The 24,847-nt window shown below is 36.3% G+C and overlaps 1 protein-coding gene across 4 annotated transcripts in view; it reads left to right on the top strand.

The window, feature by feature from the left end:
- The window catches only part of IL33 (interleukin 33), a 32,575-nt gene extending 8,014 nt beyond the window's left edge, over positions 1–24,561 (top strand). Inside the window, exons 2-9 of one of the 4 annotated variants that reach the window (XM_006208154.4) lie at positions 10,763–10,871; positions 13,487–13,595; positions 18,792–18,917; positions 19,466–19,609; positions 20,729–20,836; positions 21,440–21,490; positions 22,367–22,464; positions 23,825–24,558. In XM_006208154.4, coding sequence (XP_006208216.2) covers positions 13,499–13,595; positions 18,792–18,917; positions 19,466–19,609; positions 20,729–20,836; positions 21,440–21,490; positions 22,367–22,464; positions 23,825–24,031 — 831 coding nt within the window. In that variant the 5' untranslated portion in view covers positions 10,763–10,871; positions 13,487–13,498 and the 3' untranslated portion in view covers positions 24,032–24,558. Of the gene's footprint in view, positions 1–10,762; positions 10,872–13,486; positions 13,596–13,666; positions 13,728–18,791; positions 18,918–19,465; positions 19,610–20,728; positions 20,837–21,439; positions 21,491–22,366; positions 22,465–23,824 lie in introns of those variants that run through there. The other 3 variants (XM_072959474.1, XM_072959473.1, XM_072959475.1) reach the window with 3 other exon arrangements.
- Positions 24,562–24,847: the final 286 nt, after the last annotated feature.

Below are 24,847 nucleotides of genomic sequence, written 5' to 3'. Positions count from 1 at the left end.
ATTAACACATACTAAACACACAGAAAGTTGTACGAATCATCACTATAGAGTTTAGTGAATTGTCACAAAGTGAACAAACCTATGTAACCATAAAATGAAACAGAAGAGTAAAGAACTCCAGAAGCCTCCTCATGCCCTTTTGTTGCCACTTCTTTCTACCTCAAGAAAAGACATTATTATGTATTCTAATATCACATATTCAATTTGCCTGTGGGCATTTTGAACTTTTTATAAATGAATTCATATATTATATACCTTTTTGGGTCTGGCCTCATTCATTCAACATTATGTTTGTGAGACACCTCTGTGTTGTTGCACATAGATGTAGCTTGTTTATTCTCATTACTGATTCAAATTCCTCTAAATGAATGTGCCATAATTTATCCATTATAATGTAGATAAACATTTGCATTGTTTCCAGCTTGGAGATATATGACTAGGCCTGCTAGGAATATTCTCTTACATATCTTTTGGCAAACATTTTTATACCTTCTATTAGGCATATACCTTCAAGTAGAATTGTTGGGCCAAAGGTAGGTGTGTGTTCAGCTTTAGTGGATACTACCAAATTAATTTCCAAAGTGTTTGTAGCAATTTACACTCTCAGCAGCCATGTATAAGAATTCCAATTGTCCCAAATCCTTCCAAATATCTGGCATTTTCTGTCTTCCTCATTTTAGCCATTTTGATAGGTAGGCATTGTGGTTCTTCTTCAACTTTAATACATGCATTTTCTTTACCTTTCCTAGAAATATGTTGTTTCAGGCTACGGCAACAAGTACTTTTTCCCCAGACTTGAGTTAGCTGATAAACACACTTTAGAAAAAAAATATCTTCCCTAGGATTGTGATTTTGGAGTTGAGGTATTCCTCTGTTGTGTACCAGCTGCAAAGCAACATTAATTAAAGAGGAAAACATGACAAAAACAAGCCATTATATTGTATTTGGGTTTCAGAAAAAAACAGTCAGGAATCACTTTTTGAAATGTTATACTATATTAGAAAAAATGGACTTCTCTTAACCCCCTGATCACAAATTGAGTTTTTATAGGCTTTGAATATATCATACTTTAAGAAAATTTAGTCAAGTTATTGTTGAATCATTATGAGCTAATAATAATCTACCCTCATTAATTTTCTTAATTAAAACATTATTCAAATATAATTTAATATAACAAAGTATCTGCTTTGTGTAATTTATCACATGTATTTGATAAACCAGGTAACACAGAGGCTCCACATGTGACATCAAAGCACCAAAAGCTGATTAGCTGATTGGTTTGGTTTGCTGCTATTGTTTACTTTTTGGGGGTTTTTTTGTTTTGTTTTGTTTTGGTTTGGTTTGGTTTTTCATTTTTTTTTAGTACAAGACAATTCTTATCTTCTGGTTGGGTGTCAGGAACCTTAAAATAGAAAGTTCGGACAAAGCAAAAGGCATTTTTAGAACTTATATTTAGTCTTCATAATATAATTAGCAAGCACTTTACTAACCAGTAGTTGACTTCCATCCTTAAAGAGGAAAATTTTTTTTTTTAATTTTTATTTTTAAAGCAGATCTGGTACATTTATATTCCACCAGTGCAAATTTTTGCTATGTCAACTGCTGCTTTGGGGGCCTTCTCTTGGTCCTACATTTTAGAGACTAGAGTCTTTCTTTTCCTGTTACCATAAACATATGGCTCATCCTTTCAGAAGCTCCTTCTGTTATTCCTTAGTTTTCCAAATCTGCCTTCAAATGACGCCTACTAGCCTCCAGGTTCAATTCCAGAAGAATCCAGTGGCATCCCTATGCAGCAGGAATGGAAGTTAGGTACATTTTCATTGGCTTTAAATATATATCTGTGGCATCTGGAATAAATTCTTCTTATCAATGTTTTATGTAGTTAAGAAATGTAGTATACTTAAATTAGCCTGCTTCTTTACAAATGAGCCAATTTAAAAACATATATTGCATTCTACTTTGAAGATGCACTTCAAAATCTATGGCTTTGCTTGTCTGATCTCACGTTTCTCTTAAAAAAAAAAGAACAGTAAATCATCTGCTAGAATTTCAGATGCTACCCAAAGAACCGTATTCTTGTTAGGATTTGATATTGTACAAATATTAAGCCACTTTAGGCTTTGGAATCTGGGCACTATTCCCAGAGTTAAAGCTGACATTAATGGGCAAGTTCCCATCTCTGGTTAAGCAATCTGTTTTGGTTTATTGTTGCCAATTCCAGATGCTCTCATACTTGTTGGTATAAATTTGTGGAGAATTGGGGAAGATTCAGAAATAATTCTTCCAAGCATACATATACATAGGTGCAATCACTATCTTTTTTATGAATAAACAGGGATTATACAGTTTGATATATCATCATTGCCTACCCTTGCAAGTTGTCTTCGTTTGTGGATCCAGTTATAAACTTTTTGGAAAGCAAAACATGCCAGGTCTAAAGCAGTGAACTGAAACAAAACAGGTTGGATTTTATCTCCAGTTCCGCATGCTGATTTTATGACCTACTGACTCAGGTATATTCATATGCTGTGGCTTGGCACCTGCTTTCTTTCACCTTGCATATTTCTCAGCAAAGACTTTGTCTAGGCTGAGATTTTGCCCCACTCCTTGTTCCCCTGCCACCTTCTACAAAATGCTGTGCCAGAACTATTTTCAGTGACTCAGTTTTAATCAAATTTTCTAAAACCTTTCTCATTCTATCCTCACATTGCCTTTAACAAGCTAGAAGGAAACAAATCAAGGCTACATCCCCTTATCCTCATCCAAAACAGTGGGCAGTATCATTGGTCCCTAGAGATGGCACACTGCACTGTGTAAGAATGTATTCAAACATTAAATTCCATATGTGAGACATAAATACAGCATCAAAAGTCCCCTGATAAAATGGAATTGTTCCCTATAGTTTCTTCACACTTTGTTTTTCTTTGCTGTTGTTTAATATTTTGAAGAAACAGCAGCAGGTTATACAGGAAAGAACAGTCATAGTTACGGATCTGTGAGTTGGGGATCTATGTTCTGGTACAGGCTCCATCATGTACTCACTCACTAGCTGTGTTACTTTAAGTAAGATCCGCTTTGAGCGTCACTTCCCTTATCTGTAGAATAAGGAGGTTTAGGCCAGCCCCGTAGTTTCAAACGGTACTCGGTGGACTGCAAACTTGCTTTAGTGGTTCTGCAAAAATCTGATGCTAATTCCACAGGTTCTGTGGCTACTCTAAGACTAAAATTTATCCATAAGCCAACCAAAATTTCCTTTTTGCTCATCCAAATAGCTTCATTGTCTTTAGTGACTGACTAAAGACTGATTACAGTCTTTTCTCTTTTAAAAAGTGTTCTGTTGTTTAATAATTAATGTATCACGATGTAGATTTCTTTTATTTTTAACCTACTTGAGATTCATTGGTATTTTTAGATCTGAGGATTAGGGTCTTTCAATAATTCTGGAAAGTTCTCAGCCTTTATATTTTCAAATATTATCCCTTTCTTATACTGTCATCTCCTTCTAAAATTTCAAATAGATACTCATTAAACTGCCACATTCTGTCCTCAAAGTCTCTTGTCTCCCCCCTTTTTTTTTATATTTTCCATCTTTATATGTGCTTGGGTTGTATTCCAAAGAATATCTTCAGATGTATTTTCTGGTCTACTGACTCTCTTCATCTGTGTCTATCTTAATCAATCCATGGAGCTTTAATTTCAACAATATAGTTTTCATTTCTAGATATTCTATTTGGATCTTTTCTGAATCCATTTGTTCTCTGTTCATGTTTTCAATCTTTTTAGAACTCTACCTAAACATATTAAAATCAGTTGTTTTATATGTCACTTCTGACAGTTCTAATACATTGAAGCCTTTATAGGTTGGTTTCTGCTGTCTGGTCCCTCTGTGGGCTCTCATCATGGTGCCTAGTATTCTTGTTTGCTTTAATAAATGTTGACTGCAAGTTACTCATTCACCCTAGGAATTTTTCTGTGTGAATACTTCGTGGCTTGGGCTGCAGCTGATTAAGATTTATCAAGATAAGGTTTTAGTTTGCCTTTCCAACTTGTCTTGGAATAGTATCAACCTAAAACCATTTTATATTTAATTCTCTATTTCAGGCTTTTGGAAGCACACAAATAGTGTGATTTCAGACTGCAAACCCATGTGCGGGCTGACTTTTAATGAGGTGACAAATTCTCAGAGCAGTGGTTTCCCTTCCAGTTAGTGCCAGAGTTGAAACAAACAAGTTTGCAAGCTGTCCCCTCCTGCAGGTAGGCAGAGGGGAAGGAAGGGGCTGAACTGGAAGCCTGTATAGGAGCACAAGAAAGACAGCAAAAGGATAAGAAGACCCTGGCTTTTATGCACCCTCTTCAGTTTTGAAATGAGAAAACTGGGACCTGGAAAGCTGAAAAACTTTGTGGGGATGGAGCAAATCCCGGTTCTAAGCTTGGGAATGGGAGGTCATTCTACCTCTGCTACTCCAAAAATCACTAAAGACTTGGTCCAACACATATCTAGATCTCCAAAGTATGTGAAGCATGGGGAGGGGCACCCAAGGCAGATAAAATAACACAATGAACTGAAATGTTTGCTCACACTAAAACTGCAGGGCTGCCAGCCAAACAGAAAGTCAGCTTCTTTAAATGGTTTAGAAAAACCATTGACCCAAGAACAAGAAGACATGGGTTCTATTAGGCTGAGCTATATAAAACTGTCATTTTTGTATGTCAAAATGCAGTAGTGCCAGTTTCACACTGCTTAACCCACAGTTCCAGATCCTCCACTATGCAGTGATTTTCGAGATCTGGACAGGGTTTCCAATTCTGTCCAGTTGGTGATGTCTGCCTTGCCTAGTTTGCAGGGTTTTTACAAGGACTGATCCAAATTACACAAAATTTACTGAGTGCCTGCTGCTTATGGACAATTGTTTGGAAAACAAAAGATGACTAAGGTATAACCCTTGTTCCCAAGGAGCTAGCAGTCCATTGGAGGAGGGAGGGGGAAAAGTTGGATATGATAAGCAATTAAGAGATGAAGCAATAAATAGCTGATTGTGGGTAGTTAGGGAGAGAGAGGCATTTGAATTGGGCTGTAAGGATTAAATAGAAGTTTCCCAGGGAAACGGGAAGAGGCATCTCTAGCAAGAGGAACAGCTTGTGCAAAGGCATGGAGGTGTGAAATGTGTGGTAACATGGAGGGAGGGGCTGTGTGAGGCTAGAAAAGGTGAAGAGGCAGGTTGTACCAGTGTATAAAAATATTTGGTTAAGACTGCATTCTGGTAAACTGTAAAAAAGCATAGAAGTGCTTTACAAATGTTGTGTTATTCACCATGATGACATAAAAGAAAGTTTCCCTAAAAAACTCATACCATCCATCCCCTCCACTTACAAAAGGTTTAGCTTGACAGATTTCTTTATAGAGTGTTTCCTCTCCCCAGGGGAAATGTTCTCTCCCAGATCTGGGTAAGTAGCATGCAGAATCCTTCAGAGAGACGGGGAGTAAGGGACAGGAAGTGATTCAGTTTGAGTAACGAGAGTGCTGTCTCACTGTTACCCAAACTTCAGCCTTGCCTTTTCTACATCAATTTTTCTTATCTCCTCCAAGAAAAAAGTGACGCCACCACAACCAAAGGAGCAGAGGGTCAGTTGTGAGCACCTTCCCATTTTACCTTCTCTCTCTGCTTCCCTGAAAAATTTCTCAGAATTAAGTCATACAGTGTTGCCCTGCTTAGTCATACTCCCCATTTCCTCTCCCTCCTACCAGCCAGGACCAGTTCTGGGACGTTGACTTCTTCTAGTAATTTTTTAGTACTCAACAATGGGTTTGTATAATTCCACCATATCCTCACAGATCCCCTGCCCAACCAAGAACATGCAAGCTTGACAAGGCAATGAACATAATTTAAAACCCAGGAATTCAATTCCACCTCATTCTACTAATGTCTCCCATAGAAAAAAAGAAAATCAAATGGGCTTGATTTCAGATTCTGGTGTTGCTACTACATATTAGCTAAACGGCCTTTTGCAAGATACTTAATCTCTCTGAGCCTCTATTTCCCCACTTCTAAAACAGAGGCAATCATATCCAAATACTAGTTCATGGTGACAATTAGACATAGTGTATGTAAAGCATTTGACTCACAGAAGATGCCCAAGCCATTGTAACTATTATCACCATTATCATCATCACCACCATGATTATTAAGCATTTGAACTAATGCAGACCCTTGCTGATTTCATTCCTTCCTTCTTACTGTCTGTGGTCCATCTGTTTTTCATAGGGTAGCCAGAGCACTCTTTTAAAAACAAAAACTAAGTCACATTCCATATAACTTAAGACTCTTCTTTGGCTTCCCATTGCACTTTTGAGTAAAATCCAAGCTCCTTCCCTTGGCCTCCAGGGCCCAGCCCTACCTGGCTTCTCTCGCCTTCCATCTTCAATCCCGTTACATTATACTCTCCCCATTGCCTAATCTTCTCCAGCCACACTGGACTTCTCAGTTCCCTAAACACTACAAGTTTTGTCAGGGCCTTTGCCCCTGGAGTTTTCTCAGTCCAGAAGGCTCCCTCTCTGTCCCCTCTCTTCTGTATGTTCTTCACATCCTTTGGGTACAGCTTAAATGCCACCTTCTCTGACCACACTACCTTAGTACCATGCTACTCCCTTTATTTTCCTTACTAGCCTGATTCTTATGTATGTTCATAAATGATTCAATTGCGTGATTATTTATTCAACATCGGTCATTCCCCAAAACGAGTAAACTCCAAGAGGGCAGGAAAAAGTTTGCTTTTTCACTACTGTATCCTCAGCACCTAGCCCAGCACTAGACAAGTGTTTGATTTATTAACGTTATTTTATTGTTGTTATTATTAGGCAGCACTCTGTGCTGTAGTATGAACAGGTACAATCCAGTACCATTTGTGAACTCAGGATTACAAGAGAGGTCAGGATTTTCTTATAATCATTACTAGCCATGTTTCTTTTCAAAGTATTTAACTACTTTCTAGGGCATTGAAGACTGAACTTTCTATTTCCTGTATCAACCAAATTTTCCATGATGAACAAGTATTTTTAATAAAAATTTCTTGTAACTCTGCATTTTAACAAGACTCCTAACAAGAAATCAATCTGATTAAATTAATTTCAAAAGTAGAATCCACAATAAGGAAAGAAAGACCAGCAGCTTACTTAACATTCTTAAAGGTGTCAGTATTTTAAAAGATGGAATTTGCTCATCAAAGAGCATTATCTGACATGTAAGTGAAGGGTAATGATTCAATAAACAATTTTACAGTTGATCAGATGTAGACAATTTGACAAAGTAAAATGAAAGTTTTTATGCAGTGTCTCATGGGTTAATGCTAGTGGACTACATACTCCCTGGCAAATAATGGGCACCTAATATTTGTTGAATGTAGGGAGCCTTCTGCAAAAGAAGCAACCACACACTTGGCAACTTTGGACATGACTATATTGCTTACATTTTTATTGCTGCTGCTGTTGTTCAGAAATGAATTAGTAACTAAAGAATTTCCATTTAAGAAACTATTTCTTAATTAATTAAAATCTCCTTTCAGATTTTTTATTTTTTGTAACTTAAATATATGTATTTCCTCTGGAAATTTCCCCTCCTACTACATGCACACTCTTTACCCTGTCCTCCCTCCGTTTTTCTTAAAAAGCCCTTTCTACTTCCTTTTATTATCTAAAATATGGCTTTCCCCTGGTGACACCATTATTCTCAAAATCCACTCTCTTTCACTGTGTGCCCATCTCCCAGGGCCAACAGAGAAAGCAGACACTTCTAATTTTCCACTGGCCTTGGTAATCCCAACCCTGGGATCAACTACTTATGTTAATTTCTTTCCATTGTGGTTACCAGGGACCCAGATGTCCTTTTTTGATGGTGCCTCTGCTATTGTAACTCTTGGTGACATGAGTGCCTATTTTAAAAACTCCTTAAAGTACTCTTCCACAGCTCACCCAAAAAGCCTCATCCTGACCACCACTATCATCAGAACATCTCTACCTCCAAGATAGGGAACATTGGAAGTTCATGTCCCTAGACCTTACATTTCACATTTCTCCCATTCTCTAGCTTTTCCTCCTCTCCTACACAAAGAAGCATGCTTCCTCTTTTTCAAAGATGACACTTCCACTAGTGCTCTTTCCCCCTCTCTCTTCTCTGTCTCCTCTGAGACTTTGTTATATCAGTTTTCTCCTTTTCATTGACTCCTTTTTTTCCTGCATTGAAATGTACCTAAGAGTTCCATATCCCAATAAAAAAAATCAACAATAACAACATATGTTAAGTTCCTATTATGTTCCAGCTGCTGTGCAGAGTGCTTAAAATATACCTTCTCATGTAATTCTCACAACAACCCAATGAGTCTAAGTTATTATAAGAAAAGTTATTATTTTGAGGAAACTGAGGCTTTAGAGACATCAAGTAACTTTCTCAAGATCACCTAACTAGGGAGCAGCATCTTCCCTTCTTCATGCTACTGTCAAGACACCACTCTCTCTTTGCTCCCATTCATTACTATATCTCTTGAAAAATTCTCACTCCTTCCTTCTTCACACTGTGCAATGCACAAAGTCTCCCATCAAGCTTAAAAGACTCTCTCTAAGGACTCTAATCTCCTGCTGTGGTGTCTGTAGTGCTTATCACCAAATGATCCTTTTTAAGACAATCTTCTTTTTTAGCCTTTATAATATGACCTCTTTTTTTCCACTTCTCTTTCTGATCTTCTTTGCTAACTCCTTTTCTTCTCTTACCCTTTCAATGTAAGATTCTCCACAGTTCCATCTAGGCACAGCTTTCTTTTCCTGCTCCACACTCAGTTGAGACAATATCATTTGCTTCCACAACATCAATTCTTACGCTGTCACAAAGGAACACTCCACATGGCTAACTCTGGCTTCCCTGATGCACAACCCAGTTCTAGCTCCCTGATGAAATTTCCATATAATTGTTCCTCAAATATTTCAAACTCCATTTGCCCCACATCACATTCATTACGTTTTCCTACCAATGAAATTCCCATCTGTTTCCTACTCTGAACCACTGGCACCATTTTCACTTCCCTTTACCTCTCCTTCCCCAGTCCAGAGCTGATACATTCATATCCAAAAAGAGCTGTGGAGGCTCTGTGGTGGACACAACTCTGATGTGGGAATGAATTGGGTTCTAATCTTCACTCAGCCACTGAGGAGCTGTGTGACTTAATGGAGCTAGAACAGGGATCTCTGGGACCCTTTCTCACTCTAACATTCAAGGACTCTGATGAAATGCCTGCAGCACTCATCACCTTCATCCCCTCCTTACTAGTCTCACTAACATTGCCCTACCTATGTCCTCACTCCTTTTTGCGTGGGCTATTTAATTGGTCTCCTAACTGGCCTTCTTTCGTTCCTTCTGGTCCTTTGCACAGTCATAAAGTTACATTCATAAAACATATCTTTGATGATATTTCTCACTTGATGAAAAAACTTTCAAAAAATTCCTATTGGCTACAGGATAAAATTCAAACTTCTTACTGTTGTATTCACCTCTCTCTGCATGCTAGTCACCATATAACATATGAAACATCACTTTATCTAAATTGGATTACACATGTGTTCGGGATGAGCATTTGGGGAAAGAAATCACTAACTTAACCCTTCACACTGAAAGTAACAGTGGCTTAAAGATTTAGGCATTAAAAAATAAAGAATAAGAGTTTTAGGAAATGGCATAATAAATTTATTTATAATCTTGGAGGAGGAGAGGTCTTTAAAGAAGGATACAAAATCCAGACGTTCTGTAAGAAAACATTAAATTTTACCACATAATATTTCCAAAGTTATGTTAAAAAAATTTTAAATGCAATTAACAGTCTAAAGATAAATGGCACTGGGGAAAATTTTTCAACACACATCAGAGACACGGGTTTCATTTCTTAATTTAAGAGTTCATATAAATCATTAATTTACAGAAATTGACAATAAATATGGTTTTTAAAAAGATGTTCAATCTCACTAAATAATTAAAGAAATAAAATTCAAAAACATGAGATATTTTCCACTCTTTAGAAAGGCAAACATTTTAAAGGTGATAACGCCCATTGCTGCTAAGGCTACAGTGTAGAAAAGGGCCTGAATTGTTGAAAAACTATAAATTAATACAAACTTTTTGAAATCTATTGGATAATAGGTATATTTATATGATTGGATTCTATGTGTAATGCTTCCTGTAAAAAAAAATATTTCTGACATGTGGACATGATCATGATGAGTGTTAATTGTATAATGAAAAAAGCAGCTTACAAAAGAATATTTGGAGTATGATTCTACTTTTTTATTTAAAATATAGATATGTGTGGTACTTCTGCATTGAAAAAAAATGTCAGGATCTACAGCATTCATGCCTTCCTGTTATTTACAGTTATTTACACATTTTCTAAGTGTACATACATCATTTTTATAACCAGAAAAAAATTACTTAAGTTTTCAAATTTCTATACAGAACAGAAAGGCAATTAAATATTCTGTGTCCTTGCATGCTATACACTGAGCAATAAACATTATGTAGAGTCCATATCATAAAGGTTTTATAAAAGTTAATGACTAACTGAGTATAACTCACTGAAAGTGCTACCGCTAAAATAATCTAAAAGCTCTGTTTAGGATTTGACTGTGGGAATAAGATACGTTCCCACTCATTCTAACCCATTCAACTTACTCTATTTGCATCGCCTCATTCATCAAATACTGTCATCCAATGTTGCTTAATCTAAGTGTGTGTATATATAAGTGGAGCTGGAATATAACTGCATCAACTACTACCAAGTGTGGACGACAAGGAAACCTCATCATCTGAGATCAGCCCTTCACATTTATAACTTAGGTGAGTATCATAATCAGTATGCAAGAATGTTTGCCATATGTTAATAGAAAAAGCAGCACAAAAGAAGCAGTGATGTTTATATTGCCATATATTCTGTAATATTTCTGATTTATAAACAGGAGACTAAAGAGTACATCTTAAGTCTGAAAAAATGGTGAAAAGAATGATCACATTTTTTAAGATATAAAACTTGTAGGTTGTTTAAAGAAAATGCTTGGTTTTTCAGATGAGGATTAGAAAATATTTCCTGACTAGGTTTTTGATTTATCATGTGAGTCTTAAAAAGCAGCTGACTTTGTCTGTGTTAATGACTCCACTGTAAATGTAGTATTTCAGTTTTTCATCTGAAACTGTGCAAGCTAATGTTGGTTTAGAGTAGAGTTCCTCCAAGTGTGTTCTCTCAAACTAGCCATGGGATTGTTAATAGTGGGGGCTGAGGAGGTTACAAGATCAAATAATTACTGAAAATAATTAAACAAAGATACTCACAATTATTTAAAGAGGGACTGTCAACACCTTTACTATGCTAATGTGAATTCTGATTTCCCAGGGAGAGGAATATAGATCGAAACATTTCCCAGATTAACTTGAAAATACAATTTTTTAAAATGTCTATCCAGGAGACTTTTTTTTCCTAGCACATAAGAATCCCTGGAAAAAAGACAAATAAAATACTAGCAATGCAATTCTCATGTTATCAGTAAAGTGTTACCTGAACACATTCTGTGTGCAGGGTACTATCTGAACTGTTTTCTGTACAACTTAAAATTTAACACAGTAAGGTTACCTAACTGCACAATCCCACTTTATGTTACAAATTAAATACCATATCCTAAAGTTTATTATTTTAAAGAAGTTGGACAACTGCCTGAGCATTTGAAGTTAAATTCCCAGTTCTGGTTATTTCCTTTCTACATTTAGAGGGAGAAGAGAGGAGACAGGGTTGGGAAGCTCTGGCATAAAGATGGAAGTCATGAGACTAGATTCTGGTCCTGGTTCTGCTTTTATGATCTGGGCAAGGCATTTAACTTTTCAGTCTTAGCCTACTCACGTAGGGACCCAGTAAATAATGTCTAAGGTTCTCTGCTTCTAAGTGTTCTTGATCAATAAAGGTGGGAGAATCAGAGGAAACAGGTAATGATTGAAGTGAGGCCCTTGTGCTCTGTGAGAATAATATTCACTCCCATCCGAAGAAAACATTCATTCCCAGAGGCAGAATAGGGAATCTCAGCTATGTTATCATTGACAGATTTTGTTCATGAGACTGGCTGTAAATAGAATGGCTGCATGTAAGATTCTAGTCCTATCTAAACAAGAAAATGTGGAATTTCAGCCTGTTTGGGGTTGTCCAGGACAAAAATAAAAGTGTATGCCAATATAATGTACATACATGCAGCCAAACTGTAATAATTCTACCTAATAAAACTGAAAAAGGAAAAAAAAAGTGCACAAAGTTTATCTTCCAATGACTTCTCTAAACCAGGAACTCAATGCTGCTCCCTTACTCTGCTAGAAAAGTTGTTCCATAAGAAGTTTAAAAGAGACTTGAATCATTACCACTCCTGGGATAATCTGGATTTTTTTTTTAACCTAGTGAAAAGAGGGCAAGGTTTAATAAAAGAAACAGTAATATTATAAAATTTCAGGCAATATCAGAGAGAATTTAAGACTGGAGAAGCAGTCTTGCTCCCTCTATAAACCACAGCACCAGTACCTTACCTTGATGATGAAACCAGGTTGCAGTACCCTACTGAAAGAATACGTAGTTTTCTGCAATTTGTAACAGGGAGCTCCATATTTTTTTAGTATGATACTACAATCCAGCTTGATAATCAAGGGACAGCATCATTGATGATCTTTTCCTGAATCAAATATTAAATTGGAGGCTGTAAAATGGTGACTTTTCTAATTTCATCATTCCTTCTAAATCCCTCATTCATTCATTCTTGAGAATTGCTATGGACTTGCAGTTTTCTTTTTTCATAAAACGCTTTACAGTCAATTACTATCATTATTTTTTTTTGATGCTCAAATTATGCCAAATTTGCCCAGGAGAAGATCCTTCAAGAGAGCTCCTGTGTCCTTTTAACACAATCTCACTAGTTTTTGAATGACTCACTGCTCTCTGGCACAAGATATTCCATGTTCATTTCAACTTTCCCAGCCCATATTTAGAATCCTAGTTCCTTTTAGTGGAGAAAAAATTTAGAAATTAAGATATGGGCACACTGATATTGCTAATTCAAATCTAACATTACTGAGAATTTCCCTTATTTTTTTATTTTGTATCTCCTTTCCCCTGCAGTGAAAAGCCTTTAATAACAATACATTTGTTCTATTCCATAGCATAGCAAAAAGTCTCAGAATTTCAATAGCAATATTACCACTAACAATAAACCCACAACACAAAAGTTAAGCTTTCTTTGCAGTTATTTTTGTCCTTTGACTATTATTTCATCATAGATATATAGTCAGGATACCATGTTCAAATTTTACTGAAATAATTATTTTTTCTGTGTAGCTATGTTATAAATTTTATATTGAGTTAGTCACAGTTGTTTCTGTTTGTTTTCAAGTTGAGACAATTGAACTATCATTATATTTTAATCCAACAGAAGCCGGAAAAAATGAAGCCTAAAATGAAGTATTCAACTACCAAAACTTCCCCAGCAAAGATGAATAGCTCAGCAGGCAAAGCCTTGGTAAAATCTCCCAAGTTGAGAAGTAAGGCCTTTCTGATTGTCTTACACACTATTTTTTTATCTGTTACCAAATCTTTATCATTCCAGTGTTTATGCATGCTACCTTACCAAAAGCGACTAAGAATACAAGAGCCAAAATGGAAAGGGATGGCCCGTAAGTATGTAACAAAGCAGGCTTTGGTTTAAAACTGACTATATATGGCCAATTCTTGCTTATTTACTATATCACAGAACAGGAATGGCTTCAATGACTTAAACCTGCTAATAGTGATAAACATAATTATAACCCTTCATGTCGATCCCTTCTCTACCCACACCTCCTGCCACCAAATCCTAAAACCTTTTTACCAGATTAATTAACAAAATTTTAAACTGACCCACTTTTATTCAACAAACATTTATTAAGACCTTTGGTGTATCAAACTTGTAATCTTGGCTTGACTTCTGACAAAGGAGAGAATAACAAGTGAAGATATTTGAATAATCCAGGCCTCAAATAAAGTAGAACAGACCAAATGATGCTCAAGTCTATCCAGTTATAAACTCAAAGAGTTTGGAATAAGTCAAAAGGTAATAAAGTCAACTATAGCTTCAAGATGAAAGGGATATATACATCTTTGATCCTTAAAATTATTTATCCTAGGAAAGAATTATGCAAATATGTACTCATATTTTTCATTTGAGAGCAGTAACACAAAAGAATTAACAGAGCTCTGGTGCACCACAGAGAAAACAGAGAATGAGAAATGATGGTGGTGACTAGCACATCTGCCTTGTCCTTTGTGCTCCTCTCCATTTCCCTGAACATGTTAGGCTAGAAGAGAACAAAATGTTAAAGAACATCATTCAGTCCTCCCTGAGGCCCTGGCCCACCCATGCCGTTCTTTCGTAAGCAGGGAAACTAGTAATTTGACTGTGGTTTCTGAAATCACCAGAAAATCAAGGCTAAGTTAATACTTTTATTTTTATCTGAGTCAAAATGCTTCTTGTAGAAACAGTGACTCATTAGAAGTGTCCCCAAATTCCCTCTTAATAAAGAATGCATTTTCTTCGTATTCTAGGAGATGTGGCCTCTCTATAGATACTGGAGTAGGGGAGCAGGCTGGAGTTTACACCAGAGTTGCTGTCATTGATGGAAAATTAAAATGTGACCCTTCAAAAAATTTTTAAAAAATAAAATTAAGAAAAATAAAATGTAACCCCTTCTTTAAGGGCGCAGTGGCCCTAACAGCTTATTTATACCATTTAGAGAAACAATGATAATGATAATCCCTAAATCATTCATATGACTTTGGAATATATCACATTATTTTTATTGTTCCCTAGCAGATTTTCCCTCCCAACAATACTGGCTCAGTGTAATACTAAGATTGTTGTTATTTAAATACTAATGGCTAAAATTTCAACAGATACCGGCGTGGTGTGTGATAGGTATGAACTGCTTCTCAAAACTCAAGGTGAAAGAAATGTCACGTCTTATTTTTCTAAATACACTGCTCTGAGCCTCCAAGTAACAAAGCAAGAAAATGTGGAAACAGAAGCTGGTCATAGGTCTACTGCATTCATCTTAGGGCACTGATGATGAGGACCTGACTTAAGACAACAGAATGGAAGGGGAGGACTAAAATTTAGATACACTCAGAAGGTGAAATCAATAAGGTTTAATGACAAATTGAATACATTGAGGGATGAAGAGAGAGGGGGAAATGAATGATTCTCAGCTTTTGGATTTAAGAATTGGGCAGAAAATGGCAGATGGTGGTACTGTTTTTCAAGATAGGGAATTCTGGAGGAATACATTGTGGGTAGAGAAAGACAAAGAAGTTACTTTTTTTATTATGAGTATATCTGAATTTGGGGTAGGTGTAGGTCACCCAGGTAGAGGTGTCCAGAATTCCAGAGGCTCTACATAGATAGAAATAGAGAAGCTTTAAGGTAACTGAAGTCAAAATGCCCTGTGGCATCAAAATTTCTGTGGGGAAAGAGCAATAGATATATAGCTCAGGAGAGAAACCAAAGGTAGTGTTACAGTTTGGGGAGTCATCTGCATATAAAAAGATGATTGAAGTCATTAGAGCAAGCCAGATTGCCCAGAAAGAAAGTCTAGAGTGAGAGAAAAAGGTAAAGGACAAAATCCTCAAGCACACCAACATTTTAAGAGCAGGCAGAGAAGGAAGAACTAACGAAAAGACAGAGATGAACTGTTCAGAGGGAAACAAGGAGAATGTAAGGAGACTGGAGATAAAACAATAAGAGAAGAAGAGTTCAAAGAAGGAGGTGGTCCCCAAGTCAAATGCCACAGACAGGTCAAACGTAGTAAGTAGTGAGAAGAGACCCTGGTGAAATGAGTGTTTTGTGGGGAAAAAATGAAAGATGAAGTGATTCATCTCTGTAGTTCCTGTCAGCCATAGTCTAGCTCTCTCAGTGGCAGAACTATAAAAAGATTTCCAGGCCTCTTCCCATTTACTCACCAGAAATGCCTGAGGGATTTCATCATGCTGTTGCTATGATGAAAGTGGTTATGAGAATGTTCTTAAAAGCCATACAAAGATACTACCATCAGATATCAAGCAGAATGGAGACACAGGAAACAGCAACAGCTCTTATATATTTGAGCTGGCCCTTTGATCCTAGTGAAGCACTCTCTTCTAGAGTTCCCATGGCCATGTCGGCTTTATGCTTTCCTCTCAACCCTCGCACCACAGTTTCAGCTGCCCTGAACAGCAAAGTATACCTCTTCCAAATTCTCCCAATCCAAAGTAGTTTAAATACTTCAAATATAGTCAGCCCCCAATGAATTACACCCACTGACTGTCCCGCTAGATTGTAGCCCCTACAATCATATCTTTAGCCTTTAATTCTCTTCTTCTACATCTGCAATATTTCCTCAATATTTTGACCTTCAATTCTAACTACCCAAGACCCATAACCTGCTCCCCACAGAGTTCACTCAATATTAGACATACCTGTCATGTCACCACAGGATGCTACACATAAAGATAAGCACATAAGGAATGACATGCGTAGAGTACCATCTGAAGAGACACTGTGATACCATACAGTGTACACCCTGACAGTTGGGCTTTGTTTCTCTTTTTTGTAATACAACTGCCTTACTTTAGCTTTGACGGATGAGGCATCCACGTCAAAGATGGCTATCTCAAACACAACACTAGGTAAAGAACCAGAGATCTTGGGTGACTTCCATAATTGGCTGTTTAAGCCACTTACTTTTTTCTCTTCTCATGCTTTAAATTCCTGCTTTTATGTTTTAAATTCGCCAATAAATAGTGAGCTCTCAATATCCTAGGCTCCCACTCTCAACCTCAATAAAGGAGAACCCCAGGCCCATGCACTCTCTCTACCTGTGGCCTCTCTGTGTGATCCCAGTATGTGGTATAATTTCCAAGCCTGATCATTATTAAACCTTTATTTCTTCATTTACCTCATAGTTATTGCTGAAGGGCATGAAATCATAATAAGAACCACAAGGGCCAGTCCAAACACAACACTGGTAATTGAAAGGCTAAGACCAGCACACAATATACAATTAATAATGAGCTGTATTAAATTAGTTGTCAGGAAACCAAGTTCAATGCTGGTTCTGGCACAGCTCTGTAAATTACTTTGTAACTGAAAAGCACTATATAAATATGAAATATCATAGCTGATATTTCTGAATTGTGAAGAAATATTAGAGAGTTCCAGGGTGGATGAATATGATTAAATAGCCTTACCCTGTTCAAATAGCTGAAGATACTTAAAGTAGACACCCATCTGAATTGTAGGCAAGATACAGATAATTCAAAATAGTAGGTAACAAAAGTTGATTCCATTTAACTTTGAAAAGCATAACAGGAAGGCAAATCTTCTGGAGAATAAAAAAAGATCACAAAATGAATCTCAGTCCCAAGAAATTATTTTCATTTTCTGAATTACTGTGAATAATTGGCATTTGGCTATAATGTATAAATTGCTTGATAATTCATTTACTATACTATTGAAAACTGAGATCCTATGACTCAAGTGTTACAACTTTCTTTTCTATTAGACTCTGAAAAGCTTTTTATGATTTCCAAGTGGCAAATTTAGTTTTTTATTTGAGATTTTAATTTTTATTTCGCTAAACAAAATAAGAATTAGTGAATAATTTATTTTTTTACTTCAAAAGATATAATTTCAATTTGCATTTTGTTAGTCACTAAAATTCTTAGATGGAGGTAGATAGAAGAGTAGGTTTGATATTAGTCACAACTTCTCAACAGACCTGTAACCTTGGGCAAGTGTCATGACTACTAAGGACTTCAAATCACCATCTATAAAATAAGGAGAATAATCCCTACCTTACAATATTATTTGTGAAGGGTTAAATGAAACAGCATGTAAAATTACCAGCACAGTGCTTGACCCACTGTACACACTAATATTTGACAAGTGAGCAAAGAATACTCACTCGAGAAAAGATAGTCTCTTCAATAAATGGTGCTGGGAAAACTGGATAATCACATGTAAAACAATGAAATCTGACCCCTATCTACACCATTCACAAAAATTAACTCACAATGGATTAAAGACTTATATTTAAGACTTGAAACCATGAAACTCTTAGAAGAAAACAAAGACAAAAAGCTCCTTGACACAGGTCAGCTATTTTTAATATTAGTGACTATTTATAGACTATAGCCATCCCTCCAAAATTATTAAAAGTATATCCTAGATAAGTAGAAAAGATCATAGATTTCATATGACCATAAGAGTGCTCCCTCAGTTAGGCAAAGATATACACTGAATGTAGATCCATACTCCTCTACATCAATTTTGAAACCAAAATTTTTTTCTAAAGACCTAGTTTTTCATAATTCGTTTGACAGCAAAGTATGACCTGAACTCATTTGACAGTTAAATCCCAACCTGAACCAACATGAGGTCTTTATGTATTTCACTTTATATAAATTTTCCTGTTTCACTACAAAAATTATTAGTTTTTATGAGGTTCCACCCTAGTTCCTGCTGGGTGTGCTAGTTATATAAAATATATGTTCTACATGATAATCTTAAGATCTAAAAGACTCTGAATTTTGAAATACAACTGGCCCCAAGGTTTCTGATGAGATACTATGGGTCCGTAAGTTGCTTTCCTGGTCTGCCATACTCAGGGTTTGTAAAAGGATAAAGACAGATGGAATGAAACGGTATCATAATTTTTTCAATTGCTTAGAATCCCGACAGAAAGCTGAAGAAGTTTGCCAGATGTACTTTATGCAGCTACGTTCTGGCCTTATCATAGAAAAGAAGGCCTGTTACTTCAGGAAAAAAACTACCAAAAGGCATTCACCAAGAAAAGGTAAGGAGAAACTGTATTTCCCAGTAATTTTTCAACACAGTGATGGGCATCTATTTATCTTCACTTACCACATCAGGATACATGATTTTTTTCCCTCACCCAAATTTCTTCTGGAAAAGAGTAAGGATGATGAACTATTTAGCCATTCTCAAAAGGGCATATAAAGAGTTTTTAGTAGCATGGGAGAAATAGTTGTGTTATAATATTAAGTGAAAACAGAGGATAACAAATTACAAATACATTGATAATATTCTTCAAGTTATTTTTCTTTCACTTAAAAGAAGTAAACTAAAATGTTACAGTGGTTGCCTTTTAAGGGTTGAGACCATGGGTGACGAGTTTTCTTCTGCCTAGATTCCGGTGGGTGTGCCCTACTGAGATATAAATATGTAGGAGGTATTGATCCCTTCAGCCCATGAGGTGGCCGAAGCCCTGGGGTCAGTCATCACAGTCAGCCTTGACTTGAAATCCTCAAAGGGGAGATGGATGAGGGATCTGCACAGAGTAAGGACTGAGAGTCCACTCCTATCTCTACCCTTGTCTTGCAGCTGGAAAGTACGACAAGCAACATCTGGTACTGGCTGTCAGTCAGCAACACCTGGAACACTATGAACGGTCTGTGGAGAGCTTCACCTTTGATAACTCTGTGGTCCAGAAACATAATACACCAACTGATTTTCCAAGTATCAAAGGCAAGACTGGTCACAGGGGTGGTGTGAGGGTGAGGAGGGAGATAAAACACAGAACTCTGGCAAGTGCTGCTCCAGGAAGCAGCCCCAATTCTACAATTTCATGTATATCAGAAACTTCTGTCCATACCTAGTAGTATCCAAACTAGGTACAGAATAGTTGTTCTAACAATGTATATGAATTCTATAGTTAGCACCCCATTATTATTTTGAAATGCTTGCTGTAGACTGGAATCTCATACACATTATTCCTCAGAAAAATATATTACCCATTGGGGTAAAAAGACAAATTATCTCCCCAAACTTCAACATTTTGACAGTGAAAGTAAATGAGAGTTATTATATTTTTAAAACACAATTTCAACTCAAACATTTTAAACAGTTGTTAAAATGGTTTTAAATTGTATCATCTACTTGTGCAAATAAATTTTTTAATATTCTCCTTAATATTTTATATTTTTCTTAGCATAACTCTATACTATTAGGAAAATAAAAAGATTTTTCCTCCAGGACCCATATGTCCCTAAATTTGCTCCAGTTTACCCCAGCATGCTGTAGAAATATTATCATTTTTTATGTGTACTAGTATATTAAAAAAAATTGAGGGTACTGCTTTAAGTGTCTCTGTTATTAGCCAGAGGACAGAATGAGGCTCACATCTGCATTCTCCAGGACTGTTAGAAGTCTCTGAGTAACTCCACACTTTACAGATGGATATTCACTTATCCATGTCTATCAAAATATAGTTTCTTCTTGCCCATAGTTCCCTAGACCATGGGGAGCCAGGAAGCAGAGGTTTCCTCAGGCAATATCTACCACTTTTCCATCTTCTTTCTCCCCACCAGATCCTCCCATAAGCACATTAACATGGCTTCCCATGGCCTTCATGCAGAAGACTAGCACCTTTCCCATTCATGTGGCACATTTCAGCCTTTGAGCTATGTTAAGCTTGTGCCAAAGGCTTTCATTAACCCAACAGTGATGGACAAAATGCAGCTCAAATTGAGAAACAAACAAACAAATAAACAACATGTTGAAAAAGGTTTTTTTTAATTTCTGGAAGATTGTTCATGGAAACAAGTTTTTTGAACTTCTTAAAAACAAGATTTTTACTTGTTACAGAACATTCTGCTTCCCTGAGTACATACAACGATCAATTCATTACTTTTGTCTTTGAAGATGGAAGTTATGAGATTTATGTTGAAGACTTGGGAAAAGACCAAGAGAAAGGTAGAATATTTCTTTTTGTCTACAATGATATAATGATAACTAGTATAGTTAAAAAATAAATTGACCAAACCATAAACAATAGATTAACTCATGCATGGCAAATAGATTTTAGGCTGTATGTTAAGATTAACTCAGGCATGGCAAATAGATTTTAGGCTCTATGTTAACTCCAATGCATTGGCAGTTGATGCTTGAATATCACTGTATTGATGAGGATTCAGAAGCTTAGTTAGGGTTTATCAGGGAAGAATGATGATATTGGGAAGTGGTATCTGTTGTGAAATATGGAAGAAAGTATCATACATATTTGCTGTCGGTACATTACCTACTAGATCTTTCCAGTCTTACAATATCACCGAAGTACAACTTCTAGTAGAAGAATATACCAATGCTATGAAAAATATTTCAAATATTTTAATATCAACATTGTTGGAGAATTCCTCAGAGCATATTTAGATATTTTTAAAACTTTTCTCAAAACCACAAAAGGTTTGCTTTTATTGATATATAATAAAAATATATTTTCTGATGTGTTTTGACCATTTGATAAACCATTTGATAAAACTGTATCTCACCAAAGGGATTTTATGCATTCTCTTTCAGACAAGGTGTTCCTCCGTTACTATGATTCCCAATGCCCCTCAAGTGCAACAGGTAATTTGGAAGGCTAGATAGTTTTGGTGCTTGAATTCTTAAATGTAAGGTAAAGACAAATCAAAAAAATGCTCCAAAGGTAAAGAAAGCAGTCTCAGAAGGTTCTCTCCCACCCAAGGTCATGATAAAAATCTTAGATTTTAGATTCTAAAAGGACTTACTCTATCTCATCCATTTCGTACTTTATTAGCATAAAGATCTGGCTACATTTAACAGAGATTCAGAATAATGGTGGCTTAAGTTACAGAAACTTATCTGTCTTAGAAGGGCTGGAATGGCAGTTCTGTTTAACAAGTTGCCCAGAGACCCAGCTCCTTTCCTCTTTGTGGCTCTGCCAAAATCCACATGTTTCAAGATTCCCTGCCACCACGACAATATCCAATCAGCAGGACAGAAGAAATTAGATGCATGAACTCTCTTTCCCTTTAAGGACACAACCTGGAAGTTGCACCTGACACTTCTAGTCACCTCACGTTGATCAGAACTTAGACATATTGCTACATTTAGCTATAAGTCAGGCTGAGAAATGTTTTATTATTACACAAAAAGAGGAGTTGGAAATTGAGGGATAACTATCAGTGGCTTTCTATGCAGATGGGGAAGCTGCTACCCAGAGAAATACTCATTAGATCACAATTCTACAATTAGAAAGCTTATAAGAAAACTAACTGCTCTCCTAAGGAAACTGAGAGTTACCCTCTATTGTTCAATGGCTCTTTAAGTTTCTTTTGGGTATAAATATTTCTAAGAGATGTGCTGGTGAATAAAGTAGTTATTTTACATGACATCTTAGACTCTTTTACTAGTGGTTAAATCCATTTAAATTAAAATGAGTTACAATTCTTAACTTTATAATTTGCATTTTTTAATTGCAAGATGGTGGTGTTGATCATCGGAAATTAATGGTAAACCTGAGCCCCACAAAAGACAAAGACTTTTTGCTGCATGCCAACAGTAAGGAGCACTCCGTGGAGGTAATAGAAATATGCACCTAACTGACACGATTGACTCCACCCATTTGTGCAGATTTGGGTGTTTGGGGTATTTTGAAGATGTTTTGCTTGTGCTATTGTACATAAAACAAAATCAGTTACTATTAATAACCTGCTTCTGGAGTAGGGAAGGAGGGGAATCGGTGTATAGACTTGCTACTTAAAGTCTGGTCTCTGACAGCAGTACAGCATCACCAGGAAGCTTGTTAGAAATGTAGACTTTCAGGCTCTCTCATAACTGAATCAGAATCCGCATTTTACCAAATCTCCAGGAAATACATATGCACACTAAAGTCTGAGAAGCACTGCTATATAGAACGATCTCAGGTCCTTCCTAATTGGCTTTAGGAACTACTATGTTCTTCCAGGAAGTATTTCCTTGTAAAATATCACTTTTTTAAGCAAATGTAAAAATAATTTTACACTCTGAGACTGCTAAAGAGAGGGCCAAACATTTCCATATGACAAGATTTATAGATAGCATAACAACCTACATTCTAATCATCGGATTCACTGCACTTCTTCAGTTAGTAAACAGTAGTATTATATTGGTCATGATAAAGAATTATAAACTTCTTGAAGAACAAATAAGCCAAAGGTGGAGATAAAGAAGAAAACATGAGAGCATAATATAGAAGATAAATTATATAAATACACAAATTATAAATCTAATATAGTCATGGAAGATATTAACTAACACTGGATAGTAATCAGCATGTCCCTTAACAAAACATTCCTAAGTGTATATGTCTTTGGCATAGATAACTAACTTGATAATAAGAGCTGACCCCTACTGAGCTCTACTATATACCAAGCAGTGTGCTAAATGTTTTACAAGTACTATCTCATTTAATTCTCATAGTAACTCTCTTATGAAGTTACTGCATTGAGTAGGTTTGCCATGTGACAAACCATTACCAACTCTTAAAAATGATAATAATTTATATCACTCTATATCTGTCAGTAAGTTGGGGGTTGACTGACTTAGAAAAATGGCTAGACTGAAAAACTGAGGCTTGAGAGGTAAAGCAAAATTCCCAGGTCTCAGAGAGAGTACATGGCAAAAAAGAAGTACAAATCCAGAACTACTGCATCTAGTTCCAGTCATTCTAAGCCATAATGTGTCCCAAAATAAACCATCAGTGAATCAAATCAAATCCCCCAACTTTGACCCTCTACTCACTTCCTTCTTCCCCACCTCCCATCTCTTACTCTGTAAGCAGGCTTACTAGAAACATTAAGTTATGAATAATTATTCTCCTTTTGTTTCCAACATGAGGATGTAAAGTTAACCTTGGACTTTCCACTCACATATTGGTTGCTTTTTCTCTTGTTTCCTCAGCTACAAAAATGTGAAAACTCTTTGCCAGACCAGGCCTTCTTTGTCCTTCATGAGCAGTCCTCCAAATGTGTTTCATTTGAATGTAAGAGCAATCCTGGAGTGTTTCTAGGAGTAAAGGATAACCACCTAGCTCTAATTAAACGAGGCGAACACCCCGAGGATTCAAATAGAGAGAATACCACATTTAAGCTCTCAAACTTAATGTGATGGAAAGCTGTTGATCTTGGGTTGAGTAGCCCAAATAGTTACCATTGAAGAAGGGATGAGAGATAAACAAAAAAACAGATAACATTTAAGGGAAATGGAATGTTTAGTATGCTGTGGAATGTTTTCCTTATTATGTATAAAAATATTTTTTGTAATCCATCAGTTCTGTTTTTATTTTCCTCTGTATCACTACATACATACTTGTATTGGTATATTAAATAGCATATTGGTAAATAAACATGCCAACATTCTGAAGAGATATAGCCTGACCTTTACTTTTTTCTACTTTCAATCCAGAAAGAACTTTGTATTTAGAGCTGAGGCCTCTGGCCTCTGGGGAGAAGCAAGGGCCTTATCCTCAGTTGCACACTAGACAGGGATCCATTTTGAAGAGCTACATAGGGACATAATTTTCCCCAGTTCCAAACAATAGCCTCAAACACTAGAGCCACTAATAAAAAGACAACTGGGAACTATAGAGACTGACCATTTCACAACCGGAATAAAACACCAAGTTTGTTTGTAGATATCCTAAACAAAATGATATACTTTAAATGATTATTAAGTAACCAAATATATCTATTATATTGTTTATATTTTTGAATAAACTGTATTTTTCAAAAGTATGTGAGATCACAATGATTTTATCGTAAAATGACCCAATATTGTGAAATCTTAAGTGAAAGTAAGCATACCCCAACCCATGAATGTTGATAAATAGGGTAGGTCATTTGTCTAATATTTGTATTGATTCAAAACTAATCAAGATTTTTCAGGGAAGAGATTGTGTCTTTTTTACCTTTGTACTCCCAGTGC

The sequence above is a fragment of the Vicugna pacos genome, chromosome 4 (assembly GCF_048564905.1).
Source record: "Vicugna pacos chromosome 4, VicPac4, whole genome shotgun sequence".
NCBI classification, from domain to species: domain Eukaryota; kingdom Metazoa; phylum Chordata; class Mammalia; order Artiodactyla; family Camelidae; genus Vicugna; species Vicugna pacos.
This window is presented reverse-complemented; position numbering and strand designations above follow the sequence as displayed.